This window comes from Haliaeetus leucocephalus, unplaced genomic scaffold (assembly GCF_000737465.1).
Source record: "Haliaeetus leucocephalus isolate CR32 unplaced genomic scaffold, Haliaeetus_leucocephalus-4.0 Scaffold848, whole genome shotgun sequence".
Taxonomy (NCBI): Eukaryota; Metazoa; Chordata; class Aves; order Accipitriformes; family Accipitridae; genus Haliaeetus; species Haliaeetus leucocephalus.
This window is the reverse complement of record NW_010973284.1, coordinates 10,696,324-10,718,318: the sequence shown is the minus strand read 5'-3', so window position 1 is coordinate 10,718,318 and position 21,995 is coordinate 10,696,324. Positions and strand designations below refer to the sequence as shown.

At 38.4% G+C, this 21,995-nt stretch overlaps 1 protein-coding gene across 1 annotated transcript in view; it reads right to left on the bottom strand.

Moving 5' to 3' along the window:
• The window catches only part of ST6GALNAC3 (ST6 (alpha-N-acetyl-neuraminyl-2,3-beta-galactosyl-1,3)-N-acetylgalactosaminide alpha-2,6-sialyltransferase 3), a 257,225-nt gene that overhangs the window by 69,542 nt on the left and 165,688 nt on the right, over positions 1–21,995 (bottom strand). The window contains exon 4 of the mRNA XM_010582732.1: positions 1,253–1,662. Coding sequence (XP_010581034.1) covers positions 1,253–1,662 — 410 coding nt within the window. The remainder of the gene's footprint in view (positions 1–1,252; positions 1,663–21,995) is intronic.

Genomic DNA, 21,995 nt, shown 5'->3' with positions numbered 1-21,995 from the left:
ATGCAATATTGTACCCATGATCATATTTAGCTCGATTAATAGGTAAACCAATGACTTGGACTATCAGAGGGCATCTTCGAAGAACAGATCTTGTGTATTTTCTCTATTAGCCTCTGTTCATCTGTTTGTTCAGTTAAACTAAAGAAGCCATGATAACCTTGATACCTTTACGACATATAGGAGCTCCCACCAACTCCAGAATTGTAGAATTAACATGTGCACTGATGAACAAGCTGAGGGGCAAGTTCTTCCCTATGTTTCAATAGTTTTAAAGAAAGGAAAAATCAACTCTAACCAAGTTTTGACAGTTTAATAAAGTGAATCAAGGAAGTTTGAGAGAACAAGCTCTTCTACTTCAAAAGCTAAGTCAAAAGTTTGGACTAAGTTAAACTGTTTGTGAATATCTATATTTTTAATTTGGTCAGAAGAGCTACAGTCCTTCACAACTGCAAATTCATGACGTGCAAATTCAAAAATTAATACTAAGGCACAGCAGTGACCTGGAAACTCCTTCCTAGTTAGCTCCAGAGTATGCGTGTCAGGTGCTTTTCCATGCCAAAACACAGATGATCAGAATTTTTGCAGCTCAGTTAAAAAAATCCTGCAATTTGTGGTCTTAATTCCACAAATCCAATTTCCGCTGTGAACATGCTAGCCAAACAGTGGCCCTCACACTTTCATCTCCTTACAGCCCCCACTTCAGCAGCATAAACACACATTCTCAGGCATGGAAAACAGAATTTCAGCATAATTCTGGTAAAAACCTAAATCTATTACAGTATCACTGATAATCCATTTTCACCAAGAGATATAAATAATGCATAACCCTGAGGTTTGTGTTTGAAGAAAAGCCACAGTGAATCTCAACAGAGAAGAAAATACAATATCCAGAGTTATCCTGAGGTTGTGCATTTGGAAATGTTGTTTGTGTAGGATTATCCTCTTCAAATAAAACGTCAATTTAATCAATAGTAAATTGAGCTGAAAACAACACACAGCTTTGAAAACGTTTCAGGAAGACATCCAATATTTTTGGGACTCAAGCCAACAGAAATGGAAAGAACAGAAGGTAGCGTAGGTGGGGTAAATGGGGCCTAGCTGCTGCCTCATCAAGTGCTTATAACAGTCAAAACCATATAACAATCCATTAAAAACATATCTGGGGACTCATTTAGTAGCTGGCATCCGGCATGGACTTCTCTAATGTATCTTTTGTCAAACATTTTAATTGTTCTTCACATTTAGGACTTACCGGTCTTTTCCTGTCTCCTTCTTAAATACCGCATCACAGTAACTCATGCGCTTTTCTGTCGTCACATAGATTTTGGCAGTTGGGTAGCTGTCAACAGTTTTCTTCAGCATGTTGTACACAATGCCATTTCCATCCTTCCTCATGTTTCGAAAAGGTCCCCAGATCACGTAAACAGTGTTGTTGGTTTCTTTGAAAAAGTACTCAGGATTCTTGAGTAGGAGAGGCACACTTGTGTGAGAGACCACTCTTACTGTTGTCCTCTTCCCAACATCCTCCTCATAGCCCTTTGTGGGAGCATTGTTCATCCTCCATATGCATGAGGACTTGTCTATCTCAGCTCCCACCTTCTGGCCAGCCATCTGTCCCGAGTTTGAAACAATGGCACAGAGGTCACAGTCAAGTTGTAGAGGCTGGAAGAAAGAAAACAAAAATACGTGGCAAGTCTTACTCTGTAAAACATGAAGACTGAAAACTCATTTAAAAGAAAGATGGGCACAGTCCAACAAATTGATAGCAACGTTTCTCTTTAAAAAAAACTACCAATCCCCATGTGGTAGAGCTGGTGGAAAACCCTACCACTACAAAGCTCTGAATGCAATCCTTTTTAGTGAAATAGGCAGTTCCAATCTTTTCCTTTGTTCTCCACCTTGCAAAGTCAACTAGAAAAATAATAATTCCTTTTTTTTCTCTAAATGTTACTCTTTCCACTAGAAAACAATGAAAGAAAGAAGCAGCAGAAAACAATATTTAGATCAATGCCGCCTTCTCTTTTAACAAGGTGTTGTCAGCAATAGGGAAAAAAGTACAGAAAAAACGATGCTGGAAATTTAACTATACACTGGCTATGTTTATGTGTCTGAATGAATAGTTCCCAAATTTGTGACAGAAGTCAAACATGAGATGTAACTCTAAAAAGCAATCTAGCAGTTTGAAAACCCTGCAGTTGGAAAGGAGATGTAGACAGAGGAATATGCTGTTCTCTCCAGAGAATGGTTATGACCCATGAAAAATGAGAGGCAGATGGAATGGTGACTCGTAAACTAGGAACTTAATCCTGGGCAAACTGAAGTCAAAGACAGTACTTCCTGAGCATGTTCTAGGGTACTATTTCTCCAGTATGAATTGAAAATATGAGCAGTTGTCTGTCTAACAGAGATATAGGGACCTATGTGATGTTCCGTTTGTCAGAATATAAATAATAAATGTCTTTTTGTTCTTTTCTACCAACAGACTATAAGGAAATGCCCTGTATTTAAGTCGGATTGTATGAAAAGTTTGGTTAGAAATCTAAATTAAATGAAAACTTGATCCATCAAAAAAACCTACAGAAAATGGTCCAGGCCACAGATCATCTACAATTCTTTGTATGGTCACAGACTTGATCTTCTGTCATGCTCCCAATTGGGAGCCAGTGACTTCAGTTTAATGTTTGTTAGGAATAATTCCCTTCATGTTCTTCGGAGATTTAGCCTGACAGGATGCTAGATGCTTTTCTGATCAGACTTGTGGTTATTTCCCTTCAAAATCACACCTCATTTAGCTGATGTGGATGAATATCCTGGCTACATTTGACCACTATAACCTTAGGACACAGTGGCTGACAAAACATCAAATTTCTTTGATAATAGTGCATGATATAAGGACAAGAGATAAACATCTGAAGAGAGCCAAATTATAACAGCTAAAATATCTCACATTTGGTGACAAATATTGTACTGAACTAAGGTGCATCCTGCAAGACTTCTGCAATAAATCTGACAATTGCAAAGGTTTCATTTCTCTACTGTGATTGGTTTGATTTCTCTATGTGAGTGGTTCATGAAAACATTCTTTCCTCATTTCATCAGGAGTTAAAGATGCCTGACTGCATGCAAAAGCATTGGCAATGTTTCCTTTACAGAATACCATGTATTTTTTTATAGCTGTTGTAGTTTTAGAGAGCTGTCCTGCAAGGATAAAATCCCAGGAGATGCAGCTGAACACGACAGTCTTTCTCTTTACCGCTTAGTTACAGAAATCCTCTCTAAGATACATTATGAGGACACGGCTGGGTGACCTAAACAAATCCATAAGCATAACTCACATCCTAACGTGAAGTGAACTGTTAAAGTCCCAGCAGATTAATTTATAGCTTTCAGGGTGAACTTTCAAACTAACAAATGCTGAATATGAAACTGCTAAATAGGAAAAGCCAATTTGGTCAAGAATCTGGTCCCATTTAAATTTGTCTCAACCTTAGTGCTGCTTTTTGGGTTGGTTTTTTGTTTGTTTGTCGTGTGTCGTCCCCGTCCCCCCCCAATATTCTTCATTTTCCATTAAAATTGAGCTGCTCTCTTAAATTTGGAATTGTTTGATTTCCTGACCTTAGTTAGAAATGCATTGCACATTTTCTATTCACTGAGTATAACTGTTCTGCTCGAATAAACTGAGTACACTCACTCCTGCAATTGTGTCCCCTGGTTTTCTAGCTCTTTTGTTGTGATTCATTTATCTTGTTCCAATTTATAAAGCGCTTTCATAATATTGAATGCCTGCACTAGGTCAACATATAGTCTGCTCTTCTTCAACAGAGGCAGAGGCTTAACCCCTCCCAGCCCTATCTCAGAATAAATATTTTTTACAATGTAGAGAAATTTTACATGTCCTAATATGCGTACTTCCCAACAGAGATCCCAGAGAGAGTTAGGAGGCTGACTGACACCCATGACAGACATTCCACTGACTCCAGAATCATCCACTGACTTCAATATCTTTTTGCATCATATCTTCCTCAATGTATGAGAAAACACACATCAATTTTTATTCATTGAACCCCCATATGGAGGGACTCCAGCAGCTTGCAGTGTTGATTTATAAGTGTCACACACAAAAGGGGCAGTTTCAGTAATCCATATACAACAGCTTTCTCATTTTCCTCATTTAACATGACATTCCTGTTTGTTATTACACCCTAGCTCAGGTATGACTGTCCCATCACTTTAAGACTCAAAAGCTGCTTAAATGTAGCTCCTCTGCCAGGTGGGTCCCACAGGAGCTATTCAGGCTCATGGATTTGGATGCCTGAGGGTCCAGAATTGGGAAGCACCCAGGTAGTTGTGGCTGCTACTTCTGCTGCTGAACTAGGACACAGCTGACAGCTGCCTATGACCCTTGGGGAGTTGGAGTGATGTGCTGTTGTCCCCCTTCACCCCATACTCTGGGGTCCTACATCCCTCACACCCTTCTCCCATATGCAGGCTTTTGGCTGCAAGGTTGCCCATGATAGCCCTAACCTGTATGAGAAACTATCACTTTTCCATTTAACTTGCTGTATTGTTTGTATTAAGGATGAACAGAAGCAGAGAGACAATTCTTACACACAGAAACTGGAATACAGAGACATGAAAACTGGAGAATTAGAGAAAATGTGCCTTCTTGCTGATCTGTTTTGCAATTAACAGTAACTGTTTACAGGTGTCCACATCACAAACACCAGGATAGCAATTAAACACTAACTCATCAGCAGCCTTATCAGAGAAACCAAAAATGGGTCTGGCAGGCAGTCCAGGCTGCCCTCTCACCTGCAGAGATGGTCCGGCAGCAATGGGATTGACAGATTGGCAGGACCTTACAGAAACCTATGCTGTTACTGTTTAAGCTCTCTGGACTAAGAACGTTGGTTAAGGGTTTACCTGTACCTTTTACAAGGTCTTAATTCACTTGCATTGTAGATATATGAGCTAAAGAAAAAAACACAGAGAACCATTCACCTTTTCTTCTCTTTTCATATATTTAGACACATAGTTCACCTCTACACACCATGGGGGCTGAGCTATTATTGCTTCTAGAAAATTATTCATTTTGTCGCTGACCAGAAGGATGTAGAAGTCCTCAGCAGAGCAGCTGGGCATGATTCTGACAAATTGTCCCATCTTTTTCCTGAATGATATATTGTAACTGTTGAGGAGCACTTATATTTTAATCAGTAAAGAAAATGAAATGTCTGACCTTTCCATTTCCTGTGCAAGCTTACAGACAATAGAAAAGATAATTAAAACTGTGAATTAGAACTTGCAAAACAGTACCGTCTCTCTAGCAAAGAGAAATAGCTGTGTAATAAAGGTCACTTATCAAACAGTTCTAGTTATTAAATCTTTGCATTTAGCACTGAAGTAGCTTCACAGAATCAAAGGTCAAATCATTAAATAACAAAAACAGCCAGAATTAGAAAAGGTCACAAGCAAATCTAACTAGAAGTAGGTCACAAAACATGATTCTCTTCCACAGAGTATTTCGATATTTGGAAAACTGGTTACTTTCCAATTTGAAACAACTCCCCTATCATTTCAAATGTCTCCACCAGGAGACTGAAATTCCAGCTACAGGATCATTTCTATGGGTGGGTTTCCCAATGGCACAGGTCCTGGATCACCAAGTTTCCCAGACACACACCTGTAGGTCTGCTGAAGTCCCAGGCAGGGATAATCTCAGGCCAGGTCTCAACCTCTTGGCCAAAATTTCAGCACAAGTCAGTGGAGTCCAACAAAACAATGTCTTGACAGACCAGTCACGTCCCAAGCTCCCGTCTTAGCAGAGACTGCCAGAGTCACTCTTCAGTTGGACTAAAACTAGCCCAGGACCTATGCAGATGTAATTTACACTAATGAAAAGCTGAATTTCTCTTGTGACTTCTTAGCCCTATAGGCTGGTGGCATGCTGGAGAGCTCCCTCCAACCACCAACTCTGCTTCACTTTGTGAATCCCACAACTAATCATGCAGATAGTTAGGAAATTCAGATTAAACTTTCCCGATTGTTACTTTAACAATATGATTGTAATTTTGTAAATTGGACGGAATGCCCATTCACTACATAATGAGGCAATTATTAGCAGCTCGCCACATATTAATTTGCTCCTTTAATGTTGAAACAAATGAGATCTTTTCTTATAATCATCCTATTTGAGTGAATTCTAACAAAGCCGATTGAACAAAGCTCCAGAGAGACTTTCTTTATTTCAATGCCATTTATTCTTCTACTCTTCTTGGATGTCTTTAGAGTTTTAGAGGATACAACATTTATAATGATGCCAATAGGGAATAGATTTTGCCTTTATTCTTCATGATGTTCTTTTGAGGTCTTTGAAATGGAAGGTACAAGAGAGGCATTAACCGTCTGGCATTGTTTTTATTGCTTTTCTCTACTTTACAAGCAAAAAATGTATTTTAATTTTTCCTGTGTTTCAGTGATGATTAACCAAGCTGGTTTTATCTACACTTACTCACTTTCTTCAGACCTCTGACTAGGAAGAAAGACTTGCCAGGCTTCTCTAAGACAAAATTCAGCATATTTAAAGAAAAGAAAGATAGTAGTTCTGTGTTCACCTAGCAAGAGCTATCAATTTAATACAGCACTCAGAAGCACTGTATATAAATCACATTATATAACTAACATCAAGCAATACAAATAAAAATTATAAAAAAATACAGGTCTGATTACCCCGAGTCTGTGGTTGTACTCCCTTCCCTCCTGTGGTAGTGTTGTGGTTTTTTAGTCTTCAGCAATTGATTTTGGTCCTATCCCCCAGCATAATATCCCAGCAAACATCTCTGTCTTCATAAAATTTAATGTTAAGATATCATAAAGATTTTAACATTTTGACATTATTTTGAAATAAGCCCTACGTCAACAAGCATCCCATTTCCAAATAAACAGAATATTTCATAAGACTGTTCCTGAGACTGAAGTGCCTGGGATATTTTATTTAGACGACTGTCACTGATATGTACATAAGTGCTAGAAGGAAGTTTTTATTTAAATTGAATGAATTGGAAGAGAACACATAGGAGCCACGTAATGGGACTAATCTTGCCATAAGAGACTGAATAAGCAACTGTCACTGAAATTCTTTCTATGTACACTGACCCAGTTGTTACAGAACTGCTATTCTTTGATTTGCAGCTCATGTTACAGCTCCTTAAAAGGGCTGTATCGGCCCTTTGCTTGAACAGGTTGTGGATTCCTGATGTCAGCGGTAAAGAGACAGGAAAGGGAAGAAAGCTTGGACTTTTGGCAGAAGTTGAAACTTGCATGCCAGAGTCTCCAGCACCATCTAAACCTTCATTTGGTAACTGTATTTTTCAAACACTATAGCTTTCTTTCTCACAGAAAGGAAAAAAAAAAACCAAAACACAAACCCAAACCTTCCAAATATGAACCACAGTGCAAAGTGATGCAGTGTCATCTTTCTCACTTTCAAGACAGCTCCAGTTATTCCATGCCAGCTCGTATCTCTTTCAAGATACAGCAGAGCAAATGCTCACCAAAATGTTGTTGATTTTGCTGCAGCTATTGGGAACAATATAGGCAACTTTGAAACAAGGCAAGAATCAAGTACATCTCATGATACTGAGTGCTGAAAAATAAATGCTTCAAATATATGTGAGAAAACTGAGTAGCAACAGAGTCAAGTATATGACCTATAAAGAAGAAACCAGAAAATCGGTCTTTTTCTGTATTCCCCTCTATTCTAATATAAAGCAAAAATTGAAAAGTCAAAGATATTACCTCTCTTGATAATCCCATAAAATAAAATTTGAGGAAAACCAGGTCCAGCTTGATCAAAATATTTTAACTTTCTATTTTTAAAAAATCATATTTAAATAGTTTTCTAAGATGGAATTAAAATGCTCCTTCAGTTGAACATTTTTCTGTATTATGAAAAGCTTAAAGCATGGTAGTTCACATTAACAGAACAGGCCTTTCATTTTTTCCTTTCTTCCTGATTTTCCAGCTGAAACTTCATTGAGACTGACACCTTTTAAATAAGCATACACTAGTATTTTCTTCTAGAACAATAAACTATTGAAAGATTCTTGATAGCTCCATTGGTAAAAAAGACTCAGAAATAGAAAAGTGGTGGAGAGTAAATAAAGAACAGGACAAATTGTTCTGTCACTACGCGGAGGGTTAATGAAGGAAGGAAGCTGCCAGATTCAGTGTTTCAAGTGCAACAGAAAGACCCAGCGGAGGCAGAGTGCTGGAGGACTGATGGTCAACAGCCCTGTGGGACTTCGAGCACTGACAGAGTGGCAGGCGAAGAAAGTTTTGCCCTAAGCGTTGCCTGAAGGATGTGTGAGGACCTGTCCCGCACGTGCTCTCTGTCAGTAGAAGCCACGTTTTACTTTGCATCTCAGGTGGTTGGTAAATTTTTCTCTCCCCATGTAGGATGGCAGAAGAGATGTGCTCTTATTAACATGAATGAATACGTCACGAAAGGAGAAGGAAATAAATAGAAACAGGATACCAAAAGAGAAGAGAGGACAGAAAAAATCTCAGAGAAGAAGTGAAAGAGGCTATGAAAAGGTAGAATATAGTTTAGTGTTTAAAAGAGAAAGATATAATGGGAAAGAGGATTTGAGAAAAAGTAAAATACTGATATATAGCCAGTAAGATAAACCATGACGTTTAGGAATGATATCTAGCAAAAGAGAAGAACCAAAACACCTAAAGATATCTGTTAAGGTATAAACTAACTGTTGCAAAGAAAGCTTTATCAGACATGTCAATCAAATAACTCCACATTAGGCAGAGAGAATAGCTTTTTTCCTTTAACCTGCAACTGCCCAAGCAGAAAACAGACAGAAACAGATACATTCACTCCAGCATACACTACTACATCTTGTAGGTAACCAGAAGCCCTGAAAACTGTAGACATACAGTTGCCTACAGTTCTAGAACCACATAATTAACACCTCTGAACAGGGGGTGGGAGTAGAGAAAAGCAGAATCTTCTTTGGCATATAAAATATCAGGATAAAAATACAAGTATGCCCAAGAACATATGTGGAAATGTTCATGTCAAGCACAGCTGAGGATTGAATGCCTAATTGTTATGGGAGGGAGGCAAACTCCATCATGCACACCCTATACAGCAAGTTCATAAGGTAGGCACTAAAACAACACTCACTCTGAAAAACAGCCTATGAAAAAATTAATTTCCCAGTTGTTCAAAAAGGAACACCAAGAAACTACGTTAGTTATAGAGTACCCCCACCTTCATCTCAGTGGTTTAGCTGATGACCATAGATAACCAGAATGTTTGTGACACTCCATCTATCACTCATTTGCAATGTACAGCCTTTGAAATATCATGGCTTTGTAATAGTTCAAAAGCCGGGAATTCTTCCAACCGAATGCTGCTTGCTGAATCCTGAATCCAATAAGTCATTTATCTTAACATCTGCCACATTTCTCACTTGCCCTCATTAGCACGTGATAACTCTTGAATTTTGTGCACAAAAGTTACTGGAGAAACACAATTTAAACCAGACTCTGTCCATCGAACTTCATAACAACTCCAAACACAACAGAATCAGCTGATCTTAACTATGGCACCCCTTCTGTCACTCTACTGCAAAACTGTATTTGCGACAGTATACTTGCTACCAGCAAAAAACATCATCACTTGATCCAATAAGTTATTGGTATCATAATATTTAGGTTTATTTTATCTTCTGCAATTCTCTGTTTATATTGAATTTCTTTTCTGTTTTTTGTATGTAGCAATAAGGAAGATAAAATTTGTTTCTTCTCTATACAGGCATATTTGCTCGGCAAACAATACAAAACACAGGGAGGTAAAATGTCACTTACAACTCAAGGAGACATAAAAGGGGGGGAACGTACTGTTAGCACATGGACTGAATAGCAAATGAATCACAGTACAAAAGGACAAAAACAATTTCTCACATCCAGTACCGTGTATGGCATCAGAGCACAGGTAACATATAACACATAATCCTTCCTTACAGAGTGGACTTGAGAACGATATCCTTGAAAGCAACCAAGGCCAAAAGGCCTCCACAAAAGCTGGTTTTTCTTTGCAACTAATAAGTAGTATCTGTGCAAAAAAATTAATGAGAATTCTTTGCTATGAAGTTGACTACTATAAGACTATGTCTAAGGAATTCTTTGTCACATATGCAAAACATTGGTTAATCTGTAACCACTCACTTTAATTTGTATTTATTATAAATACCCACAGATGGCAGTAAAGTATATAATGTATACAGCAGATTTGTTCCAAGATTGCTTTCTCTAATAACCTCCTATTATCAGCACTCACCATTAATCATGGGCCATTATCTAGCAACTTATTTGGCTGAATCACAGATGCAGGAATGCCTGTTAGGCCTCTAATCTAAATACATTTGAAAAAATTACACTCACAAGTAAATTATGGGACTTCTAATATGAAGTTCACATCTTATTTCAGGTCCATTTATTTGGGATCTGATATGGGGAAATGATATCAAGGTAAGCACCAAAAACTGTCGGAAAAACTACTTTGTATTCCCTTTTTTTTTTTTTCTGAAAATCCACCTAACAAGCTGGAAGCCTAACCTCTAATTTATTTTGTTCCATGCTGTCTAGACCTATTATTTAATTTTGTCTCTCTTGGTGGTCTATCTGTCAAATTATTTGTATGCATGGAAGGAAAGTGATAAGCTAAAATGCTAATTATCCATTTTTCTGAAATTAAAAAAAAAAAAAATCCATGCCAGGAATAACAATAAGGTTTATTACAATAGCATTAAAACCAGTAGCTTTTTTATTTCACAAAATAAGCCTTAAGAAGCTTTCTGAGTCCTGTGTTTTTAATTGCAGGATGCCTTATCTAAAAGAGAATACATACTTGCTTCTGGCCACATTCATTTCTTTTCCCCTCATTGGTATATTGGGAATATTTGCTGCAGCACTTTATGACTGTCAGCTTTACAAATGTTTAAAATCTTCTGTAAAAATGTCATGTCAGGTTAAAACTTTGCTGACAAGGTCATAGTCCAAAAATTAAATTGTTTTAAATATCTTTTATTTTAAGATTTTTAAACCATTTCAGCTGCAGAAAGATATAAGGTTAAATCACCATTTTTCAGATATCTGAACTTTCAAACACTATGGCACTGGGCACTAGGACAGAAATTTAAACTGGATTGGAGAGTTCTGCTTAAATAATTAGGAAGATTTATTTTAAGGTCTTTTAAGTCATTAATGGAAGCTGTTGAAGCATAGCTGCATATTTAAAAACTCTGAAGGTAAAGGTCTGTTTCAAATGAAAAAATCGTTGTACATACACTCTCTTCTGATTGCTTTTACATCATTGCCTCAGTGCGCATGTCCACTAGCCAAATTTTAATCAGTGCAGATTTCATTGCAGACACTAGTTTGTAACATGGAATAACACTACCTGCAACAACTTTGTGAGCACTCTCAAGTGGGAACTACTGGGTTAAATGCTTTGTAAATAATTCAGAGATCATTCTGTATCAGTTCTCCTTCCTCATGGAGCATGACAGTGTAGCTTCTGCTACTACGACATCCCACACCAGCCCAATTTCCCCTTCACTTAAAAGCCTTTGCTAAAGAAAAGCCCCTGAGCACAGTGGCCTCTGCCAAATCTTATTGAAGTCCACGGGGCCTTGTGCAAGTCCGTGCATCATCACTACAGAGGTCAGAAAAAGATCAAGGCCTGAGGAGGTGCTGAATAACACACATACACAAATGAGGTGGTAAGTTATGAGTTAAGGCATGCTAGAAGCAATTGCAAAACAAAATCTTATTAAAAAGTGAAAATAATAAACCCTTTCAATCTTTTCTCCACTATATAGTCTGGCCTGACAATGATACAGTTGCAAGACATAAAAAACACTACCTCCAAAATGGGTAGTTATAATCACATGGCTCTTCTACTTAGAATTTAAATTTTTAAGAGAGAAATTCATTTTTAGTTCTTCACACATCTTAAGGAGAAAAATACCACTGTAAAGTATCCATACACTGACTTTCTAGGAAAATCTATAGCATGTTCATATCCCCCATTACAGTCAAAAGCAAAACTCCAACTGACATCATTAGAGCCATGACTTCGCCTAATGTCTGAATTTAGGAAAGAGAAATTTGGATTCTTATTTCATAGATGGAAAAGCTTTCTATCTGTAAACAGACTTGGCTCAGCAGCAAGAGAAACAGCAAGGAAACTTCTCACGTAGCATGTCCAGCTTGTGGTGAAAATCTGTGCAGGTCTAGGCTCAACAAGACGTACTCTGAAGAATAAATTTAGGCATGAGACTATAAAATTATATAGCTCAGAAAAAGAATGTTCTGTGCGATTACAAGATTATGGTGCTGCTCCTTTGCCCAGGCAGCAGCAGAGGCCTCTCAGCTATCATTCTGCTTCAACCTCTGAAAAGGATGTAGGGTATTTTCTTGATGTAAGCTATCTGCTCACAAAGCCATATGACAGTCTTCCTTTTTTGTACGTGAGCATGCATGCTGATGTTCTGTGCTGTATGGACTTGCCTGATGACTGCTGAAACTATTTCCCCCCAAGTCTGTTTCTGGGATGAAAACCTAGGAGGCCACATTAGCTTCCTGCTCTTGCTGGCATCAAAAGGGTTAAGCCAGATTCTACATTTCAACCCTGCTTGTGGGTGCACAGGGTTTGTGTAGGTTTTTCGGGTCTTTTTTAAACCTGTTGACTTTAATGAAGCTTGTGATTCCTTGTTTCCAAAGATTGTAATGACAGCAGGATCTTTATTGTCTGACAACTTGAAAAGCAATCTTAAAGGTCAACACCAAAGCTCATCAGCTGCTCTGTAACTCCAACTGATACAGCAATGAGTACGGTGGTTCTGAAAAAAGAGGTTCTTGGGGACAGCAATAAGGAGGGAAACTAGGTGACCTCTGATAGCATCCACCTGCTGACCGCTTTGGCTTGCTGGCATTATAAATACAATAAAATACATGTCAAGTGATTGCCTAGCAAGGGGAGAGATAACGGAAGACCGACAACTGCCTTCTACAGCAAACAGGTTGTGCCTCTTTTCCTCCTCCTTCCAGACCAATGCTGCTCCATGCTACAGGGTCTGTTGCTCCTCTGGCTATCAACAGCTCACAACCGCACATTGGGAACCGGGGAGGCTAAGTTCCACCTCACTCCCACAAAGAAGGTCTGAGGGACTATAGTATGCAGCTAAGTAAAAAAAAAAAACCAAAAAAAACCCCCCAAAACCCAACAAAAAACCAAACTCCACTGAAGTCATCAACTAATTATAAAATAATCATCCAAAAGAAATGCCCACCTAGGTTACAGCTGATGTTGAAGGAAAAGCCCAGAGAACAGCAATGAACCTCAATGAACCTTGGATTGCATAGAAATAGCATTTCTTCATTTCCATGAATAATATATATTGGAAAACTTTTCTATAGTCATGTTAGTTCTATGTTCTGTTGTCTGCTTAGTGACTTAAAAAATATATATATAGGTATTAACACAACAAAAGCAGCAAGAGAGACATATATATATATGGAGAGTTTAGATGATGTATTAATTCTATTATAAGAAAATATTTACAAAGCAAATGTGAAAGCTTTGGCGTCTCCTCTCTCTGAGTCATACTACCGCAGAATTATAGATGCAGTATGAAGAAAACTGTGTGTGTGTGTGTGTTCAGCTACCCTGTCATGCATGGTGTCAGACATGCACAGCTTCCTTATGGCTAAAAAGGACCAAGGGAGATGACCTGATGATGGAATACTGATGGGCTACATATGTCCCATAAAAAAAAGATCCTTTTTTTCAGGGAATGCACCTTTGTAACTGAGGGCAATTAAGCTTTGGAACAGGTGCCCAGAAGATTCTGGAGTCTCCATCCCTAGAGATTTCCAAAGCTTGATGAGGCACAGACCTGACCTAACCTTGATATTAGTCCTATTTATAGATGATGTTGGACAAGATGGACTCCAGAGGTTCTTTCCAACCTATTTTTTTCAATAATTCTAGAACTCTGACACTTTAAGAGCCAAGGGGAAGTTGTATGAATTTTAATGAAAAAGACAACACATATTTTTTAATAGTGAGGATTATTCATCGGGGGGGGGGGGGCGAAACACAAAAAAAAAAAAAAAAGAAAAAAAACAAAAAAAAGATTGAAAGTTGAAAAATTAGTGAAAAATTATTCTCTTTTTCCTTGTCTGTTCTTGGTTCTTTCTACTGCCTGTCACACAAAATCACATATAAAATACAGTAGGAGAGAGAAACATCCCTAAAATGAAAACGGGATGATAGGATTTGATCTGCATGTCATATCACAGTCCTGCACAGAACCTACACCTAATAAATCTTATTCCCAATAAAACATTATTAGGCATAGTTACAAGACTGGAATCCAGACTGACCTAAGATCATAACCACAAGTGCACTCCAGCCACTGTAGCACAGGGTATGGGCAACATGGTGCAATTTCCTTCCTGGCATATGTGCACTAGCTCCAGGACTGCTAAACCAGCTGTTTCAAACAGTTAGGTTCATTACTTCATAGGATATTTGTAGAGACTGTAAATTTTAGCTGAGTCCTTCTCATAGGTCTTTTTTCTAAGGCCTGTTAGCAATGAATAGGTGATATCACATTATGCCTGGAGACCTATGCTGTGAATTCTTCTTACGCCTTTTAGCTCTGCTAACAGTGGTGCCTCCACCAGTACTGGAAGATGGCTGAGGTACAGAAGTGGTAGCTCTAATGGACTCTGGGGTTAGGAGAGGGGTAAAAAGAAAGAAAAAAACCCCACTGATCCAGAATGAATAAATCTTTTCCAAAACAGAAGTCAAGACTGCTGTCATGTGCTAGTGACCACTGAGCAGTAAGTTGTAGCTTTGCAGGCTGGGACAGACGGAAGAAGAGGTATGTTGCAGGAAATCAAATCCACATTGCATTCTAGAAAAATGGGAGAAACTCCCATACAATCAGACCTGCAAAGCTCCAACTATAATACAGCAGAATTATAATGGCTACGAAATGTAGGATGATGAAAATCAATTCTGAAAAAGTGTATCACAAGTGAATACTGTACTTATCCCCTCCCCTTGGAATAACCCCACTGTAGCAGCAAAACCATTGCTAGTGCTGTCACAAGATCCTTGCAAAAATCCTGCAGACCGTGTTTTTCAAAAGAGCAATAATGAAAAAATAAAGTCCTGTGGTGCTTTTCCTCTGTCAGCCCTGTTTATGAATTCATAGCACAGCGTGAAGGTTATTAAAATCCCATATGTGAGAACCACACACAGCACAAGGAGATATGAATTGGCATTCCACAGAGATAATGCTATCTAATGGGCAAAACAAGTAGCATGGTTTCATTCTTATTCAGAGTACATTTGGAAAGGGCAAAGCATCTGGCTGCTGCTCATGGATAGCTGACCAGACACAAATCACTTCTTCTTCTTACCTGTTGATTAAGAAGTTAAATGTAAAGAGCATGGCTGTTATCTTGCTGGGCCTTGATATTCCCAGGACACCCTTTTACCCACAAACCATTTGACGTGAGGTGGATTAAATGCTATTTGGGTGACCCAGATACAGTAATTATTAAATACATTGCTGTTTACTTCCACATACATGCAGTCCAAATCAAAATGTAATTAACTGTGGAGATAACCAACACACCTCACGAATTAATTCCAGAGGCCTGCCTATCCAATAATTTAATTATTTTCCAAAATTATTCACTTATTTCCCATTTTATTGTTGAAACAAAACAGTTAATGCTGTGCTTTATTTTGCTGCCAAAAATGTTGTGATCCAAAGTAGCACAGAGCTAGTTTGAACACTATCAGCAGCTGGAAAAACTCCTAAGAAAAAAACCCAAACAACTGTTTTGGAAAAAAGGTTTAAAAAAAAAACCCCCAAATTAACAAAGTATAGACAGGCACAAAAGGTTTCCCCAGTTTTCAAATACTCTGAAACTTTTGTTAAAGAGCAAGCAATCCCCAGTCTGTGATTCTAAAAACCTTGAGTCAAATTTAATGTCTAAACCAGACTCTATTTAAGGACAATGATCAAAGGTTTGCAAGGCTATTTCTCTGTCTTGCATGTATGATCAATCAACCACCACAGTGAGACCACAGGTGTCTGATGGTAGTCATCACTAATGACAGAGATGGAAAGCACTCCAAAATAGGAATGGCAGGATCTGCCGTGAAGCACCATGAGACAAAACCATCTTCTGGCAGGATTAAAATCCATGTGCTTGCTTGGTACTCTGCTATGTTGCTGAGGAAGGGTTTCCTTCTCATCCATACCTCTGTGATCACACTGCTGCTCAGTCTCCCCCACTTGAACAATCACTGCTGAAATTCAGAATGGGGATGATGCTGTGAAGTTTGTGTTCAGATCTGAACTTCTCATTTCAGGAGTGTTCAGACTCAAGATTCTCATTTATACCAAATTATACACTCTTTCAACTGCACCTTCCAATCTTGTCACTATGTGATAGGCCTCATCATAATATTACACCATCTGTTTCAGCTGTTGGATACTTCTTACATGCTACAATCAACATCACTGTCAGAAATTATAATCTATATCAATATTTTACAGAGGCAAAGGAGGGAAGACAGTGAAAAGAAATTAAGTTCCATAACTAAAACGAAAAATCCTTTCCCTCTAATGACTCCTGCCTTCTAAACTGTCTTTCTTTATGCATGAGACAATTTGACTTGGGATTTGCTACCTGACTAGGATTAGCTACGTACTTTGGAACAGGAGCCCCACAATGAGAAATACATAAAACATAATAATAATTTTCTGTAGCATGCCATTCCAAATAGAGACAGTTATCCTTCCTATCACCCTCATGACTAAAGCTACAGTCAGGTATTTAATACTGTTCCACAAACAACAGCTCTTTGGCTTGTATTTAGTATGCAAACATGAGACTACAGGCTAAGTATTTAAGGGTCTTTGTTAGCAGCCAATTCCTTCTGGGTTTTTTTGTAGGTTTTTTTCAAAGAATGGGGAATAACAGACCTCAGGCAAGAGCTGGATAACATTTTGGTTTGCACTTGAGTGCCAAGAAGAGATTTGTAGATGCCTTCATGACCTCATGAGCATTGCTTCAGCATCTCACAAATGTTGATACATCTAAGGCCAAATCTGAAAAGAAATTTAGGCGATCTTTAGGTGACAAATAAAAAATTGTAAACCTTTATAATCCTCACTACTTAGCACACGTTCAGCCTTAAACTTGCAAGGTGTCTTCCTTTTTAGACTGAAATGTTTCTTTGGTAGCTGAAGTTCCACAGGACACCCAGACTAAGATCTTCCTGTGGCACCAATCCAAAACCTCCACCCCACTGACATCCAGGAACGAGACTGCATTGAATCCAGCAGATGAGATCAGAAAAAGGCTGTCAGAGATGCTTTTGGATCTTCTTTCCGCCTTCCTGCCACCAAGTAAAAATTGAACGTTTGTCCTTAGTTTTTATTTCCTATCACTTTACCAGCTAACTTGCAGGATAAACTTCCCCGTGATGCTGAGACATTTCATTTTATTCAGAATCTTTAGAATTCTTAAATGAAAAATCTTCTGATTGTGGTGAATATTTATTTTTAATTCATCAGTTTGTTTTAAATGCCTTCTGATATTGCTTTCTTTGGAGGGTTGAGGCTTTGGGGGTTTTTTTGGTAGAATAGATTATGACTGTTTTGAGCCTCTGATGTGGATACTGATTCATATTTAGAACACTGTCGAAGAGTAACAGCTGACATATGCGAACACAGGAGACCTGCTGATACCAGAGCTCAGGAACACAGTTCCATAGGCATTTCCAAGTCTCACAGAAGCATTCAAGATGCAAAATGGATTCCTTGCCACATCACGTAATGAATGAGACATCTAGTTTGACCTTGGTGTCAAAGGAAAACATGTTTATATCTGTAAATATGTCAACCTGAATTTCAGTCTTGCTGCATTTTTAACATGGACACCAGAACTTTACTGCTCAACACAGAAACTTATGTACACTTGCGCCTTTAAGACATGCTTCTTTATTTTATTATTTTTACTATTCCCACCTTACAACAGACTACGTGTCTTTCTTACCATGAAGTATTCTGTGGTTTCTCCGGTGATAGCTCATTGGCTATGATATAGGGGAATTCAGAGCCCAAATGCTGGGACTTTGTAAGAATACGAAGTAGTCAGGAACCCAGAGCTAAATCTTCAGCTCTCTTGAAGGGAGAAGCAAAGAGGAGAAACCAACTACTCCTGATCCTGGCTGCAGCTAAAGAATGGTCCGGCTTCACCTGGAAATTGGAACAGCTCGACAGAAGCTTAATTTCTGGAGATTTCTCATTGGGAAACCAATTAGTGACAGCTGTCTGGAGTGCTTGGCCTAGGAATATACAGGCAATGCATTTATTCCATAGGGATATCAAAAATTTATTGCCTGAACTTGAAGTGAAAAGGCTGGTAATAGTAATTTTTTTCCAGACTCATGAAGGAATGACTTGTGGTCTTGAAGAGGCACAGCTACAGTGTTATTGCATTGTACAATGACAGTCCCTGCACTTTGGAGGAGGTGGAAGGTTAAGTCACCTTCTAGAACAGTGCAAACAACCCTTTTTAAAGAATTAGATGAAACATGTTCTTCAGGATTGGGGAGATTTTCTATATGCAATTACCTTCGGGTTTCAGTTCAGCTTGAGGATACTCTGTCTCTGCACAATACTTTTGGGTGATCCCACAGCAAGTCATGTTAGTTTAAGGTTCTGATGCTGCAAAATACTTAACGTCAGCTGTTCTTTTTCTTATACTATTGGATTATACTTGCTTTAATCACAAGGTCACAGAGTTTTGTTCTATGCTGAAAATCAGAGCCCACCCTTGTATCTTTTTCACCACTAATGTTACAAAACATGAGGAAAATAACTCCATTTTACTTTTGCCTTAGCTCCTCAAAAGAAGCCTTAGTGCACCTCTATCAAATCAGAAGAAAAAACAAAAGAAAAAAAAAAAACAACCCAGGAGAAAAACTGACTTTTGTTCTCCTGACCTTGGGAAATAAAAATTCAGTAGAGCTTCCCTTTGTCTTCCCACTTCATTTCTGCCAAGTCACAGACCAAAACAAATATCCAATGAAAAAAATCTTCTATCAGTCTTTTGAATACTTTCAGGACAGAAATCACTTAGAAGTGATGTGTCAGGGCACCTTGTCTGTTTCTTCCTCTCCCTTTCTCAGTCTAAAGATGGTACTGAAAAAGCAAAAGCACTTACAAGTGCTGTTTGGGGCATAAAATCCCCTGCCATCCATCTCTCACTAGGATAAATTTTGAAAAGAAAAGCACTTAGAAGTCTCTTTTTGTATCCATCTACATTATTCCTTTTCTCAGATGTATTTTGAAATAAAAATAGAAATGAAATGCTATTTTCACTGTTTTGATGTTCAAATCAGGCATGTCTCCTCTAATTTCTTCCTTTTGCATTTGCTCTGTAACAAATACCAGTTTTGGTGCATACTTCATTCCGTTTCTCTCTCTTTTTAATCTCAACATCCCCCTCCCAATTCAAGTAATGAGATTATGATGCTATAATCTTATTTTGAGCATGACCTTTGATTTCTATGGATTTCTATTCCAAAAAAGATACATCCGTTCTGCTGGCCAGATGACAGCAATATAAACATTTAGCTAATTTAATTGATGCATTAAATTTCTAAAGTGGGGCAACCTTCACTGACAATGGCAGTCATCTCCTGAGCTACAAGTCACAAATGTGGGCTCAGTGGCAGCAAATTCAGTTTTTGAATAATCAATACAGTTTTTGACAACTAAAAAAGCAAACATAATCCTGAGACATACATAAAGGGTTTTGAAATTATCTTTTCACTCTATTCAGCAGCAATGATAGTAAATTCAGTCTGGGCATTTGACTTCAGCACAGATTTGGATCAGCTGCTGAAAGGCCAGAAAAGGCAAAAAGAATAATCCCTGCCCTAGAAAACTTAACCAGCAATGGAAGAACTGGGTTAGTGCAGAGAAGAGAAAATGGAGGAGATGTGATAAATGTCTCCAAATATGTAAAACATGCTGCAAAGGATTCTCCATGTCTGTTCTACACGAGCAGGGTGGTAGCAAGAGAGATTTGGGTTAGACTTTAAGCAGCTTTCTAGCAAGTGATACACTAAAACATAGTTATAAACAATCTTGGCAGGGGCACAATTACAAACTAGGTAACTCCTGAGGTCCTTTCTTATCCTGTTTTCTGTGATTCAGTGGGTTTTAGTAAGGCTGATACACATACAGCACTTCACAACTTAGCCTTCTTCTAAAGAAAGAAGGTGATACTCTGTGCTGTATAGTAACAGTCTGTAGCTCAGCACTGTGCTCTGCACTACATGGAAAAGTAGCTATCCAGGTATCCTTTAGCAAAAAGGTACCTGGGTAGATGTGTGTGTGTGTGTGTGTGTGTACATGCGCATGAGTGTAACTCATGTACCAGTAAAGCAACCTGTAATTTGACAAACCCTAATCCCCAGACAGAGAAATCAGTAAAATGAGAACAAACCTAGTTCTCCATAATATAGTAGCAGCAATAACAGTAACTTCCAACTTTTTAGAAAGTCAAGCATATTTTGCTAAATATTAATAGTTGTTTTAAAACACTGCCATGTGCTTCTGACTTTCAAGTTGTCGTGGTTTAACCCCAGCCAGCAACTAAGCACCACGCAGCCGCTCACTCAGTCCCCCCCCATCCAGTGGGATGGGGGAGAAAATCGGGAAAAGAAGTAAAACTCCTGGGTTGAGATAAGAACGGTTTAATAGAACAGAAAAGAAGAAACTAATAATGATAATGATAACCCTAATAAAATGACAACAGTAGTAATAAAAGGATTGAAATGTACAAATGATGCGCAGGGCAATTGCTCACCACCTGCCGACCGACACCCAGCCAGTTCCCGAGCAGCGAATCCCTGCCCCCCCCCTTCCCAGTTCCTAAACTAGATGGGACGTCCCATGGTATGGAATACACTGTTGGCCAGTTTGGGTCAGGTGCCCTGGCTGGGCATGAGAAGCTGAAAAATCCTTGACTCTAGTCTAAACACTACTGAGCAACAACTGAAAACATCGGTGTTATCAACATTCTTCACATACTGAACTCAAAACATAGCACTGTACCAGCTACTAGGAAGACAGTTAACTCTATCCCAGCTGAAACCAGGACACAAGTTCAAGCTACAGTAAAATGAAACCAAAATAGAGGTATTCACTAGCCTACCACCTTTTAAGATTTCTGCTGAAATCCTGCTTAAATGCAACAGAAGAGTTAGGTAACCTTTCTCTCCTCTAAATATATTTAAACGTTACCTTAAGTATTCCTAGCAAACCCCTGCTTCTTGACAACAGTAGACATAAAGCTGTCTTTGAGTAAAAGCTGTATTTCTTCTCAGTTTATGATAGCTTTAGACTTGCTATCCTTTTTTTTTTTCCCCAGTAGAAAGAATAGGAGTAATTGTGGAATAAAGTACCACTCATGGTGAGTAAGGATGTCAAATTCTGTTCTATTGTAAGCTCTGTCAAATGATAAGCAATTAGACCCCACTTTCAAGGTCACTTAAATAAATAATATTTTTGTATGAGTTACTTTTCAAAAACTGCCTAGTACATACCACAGTCTGGAATAGTGATAAGTCTACACTGACTGTGGTGTTAAATGCATATTTCAAGTATTAAGAATTTCTATCTGTTGTTTTTAAAGTCAGTCTGAGGGTGTGCATTTTCACGTTTCTGATCAGCTCTTCACTGTCACTTTTCCAAAATCTTTGCCATATAGTCAGCATCATCTTCATACCTAGCTGCCAGTGGAAAATGGATCAGATGCTACAAATTGCTCAAGGGCAATGAAGCCTTGAAGAAACCTTTTGCAGA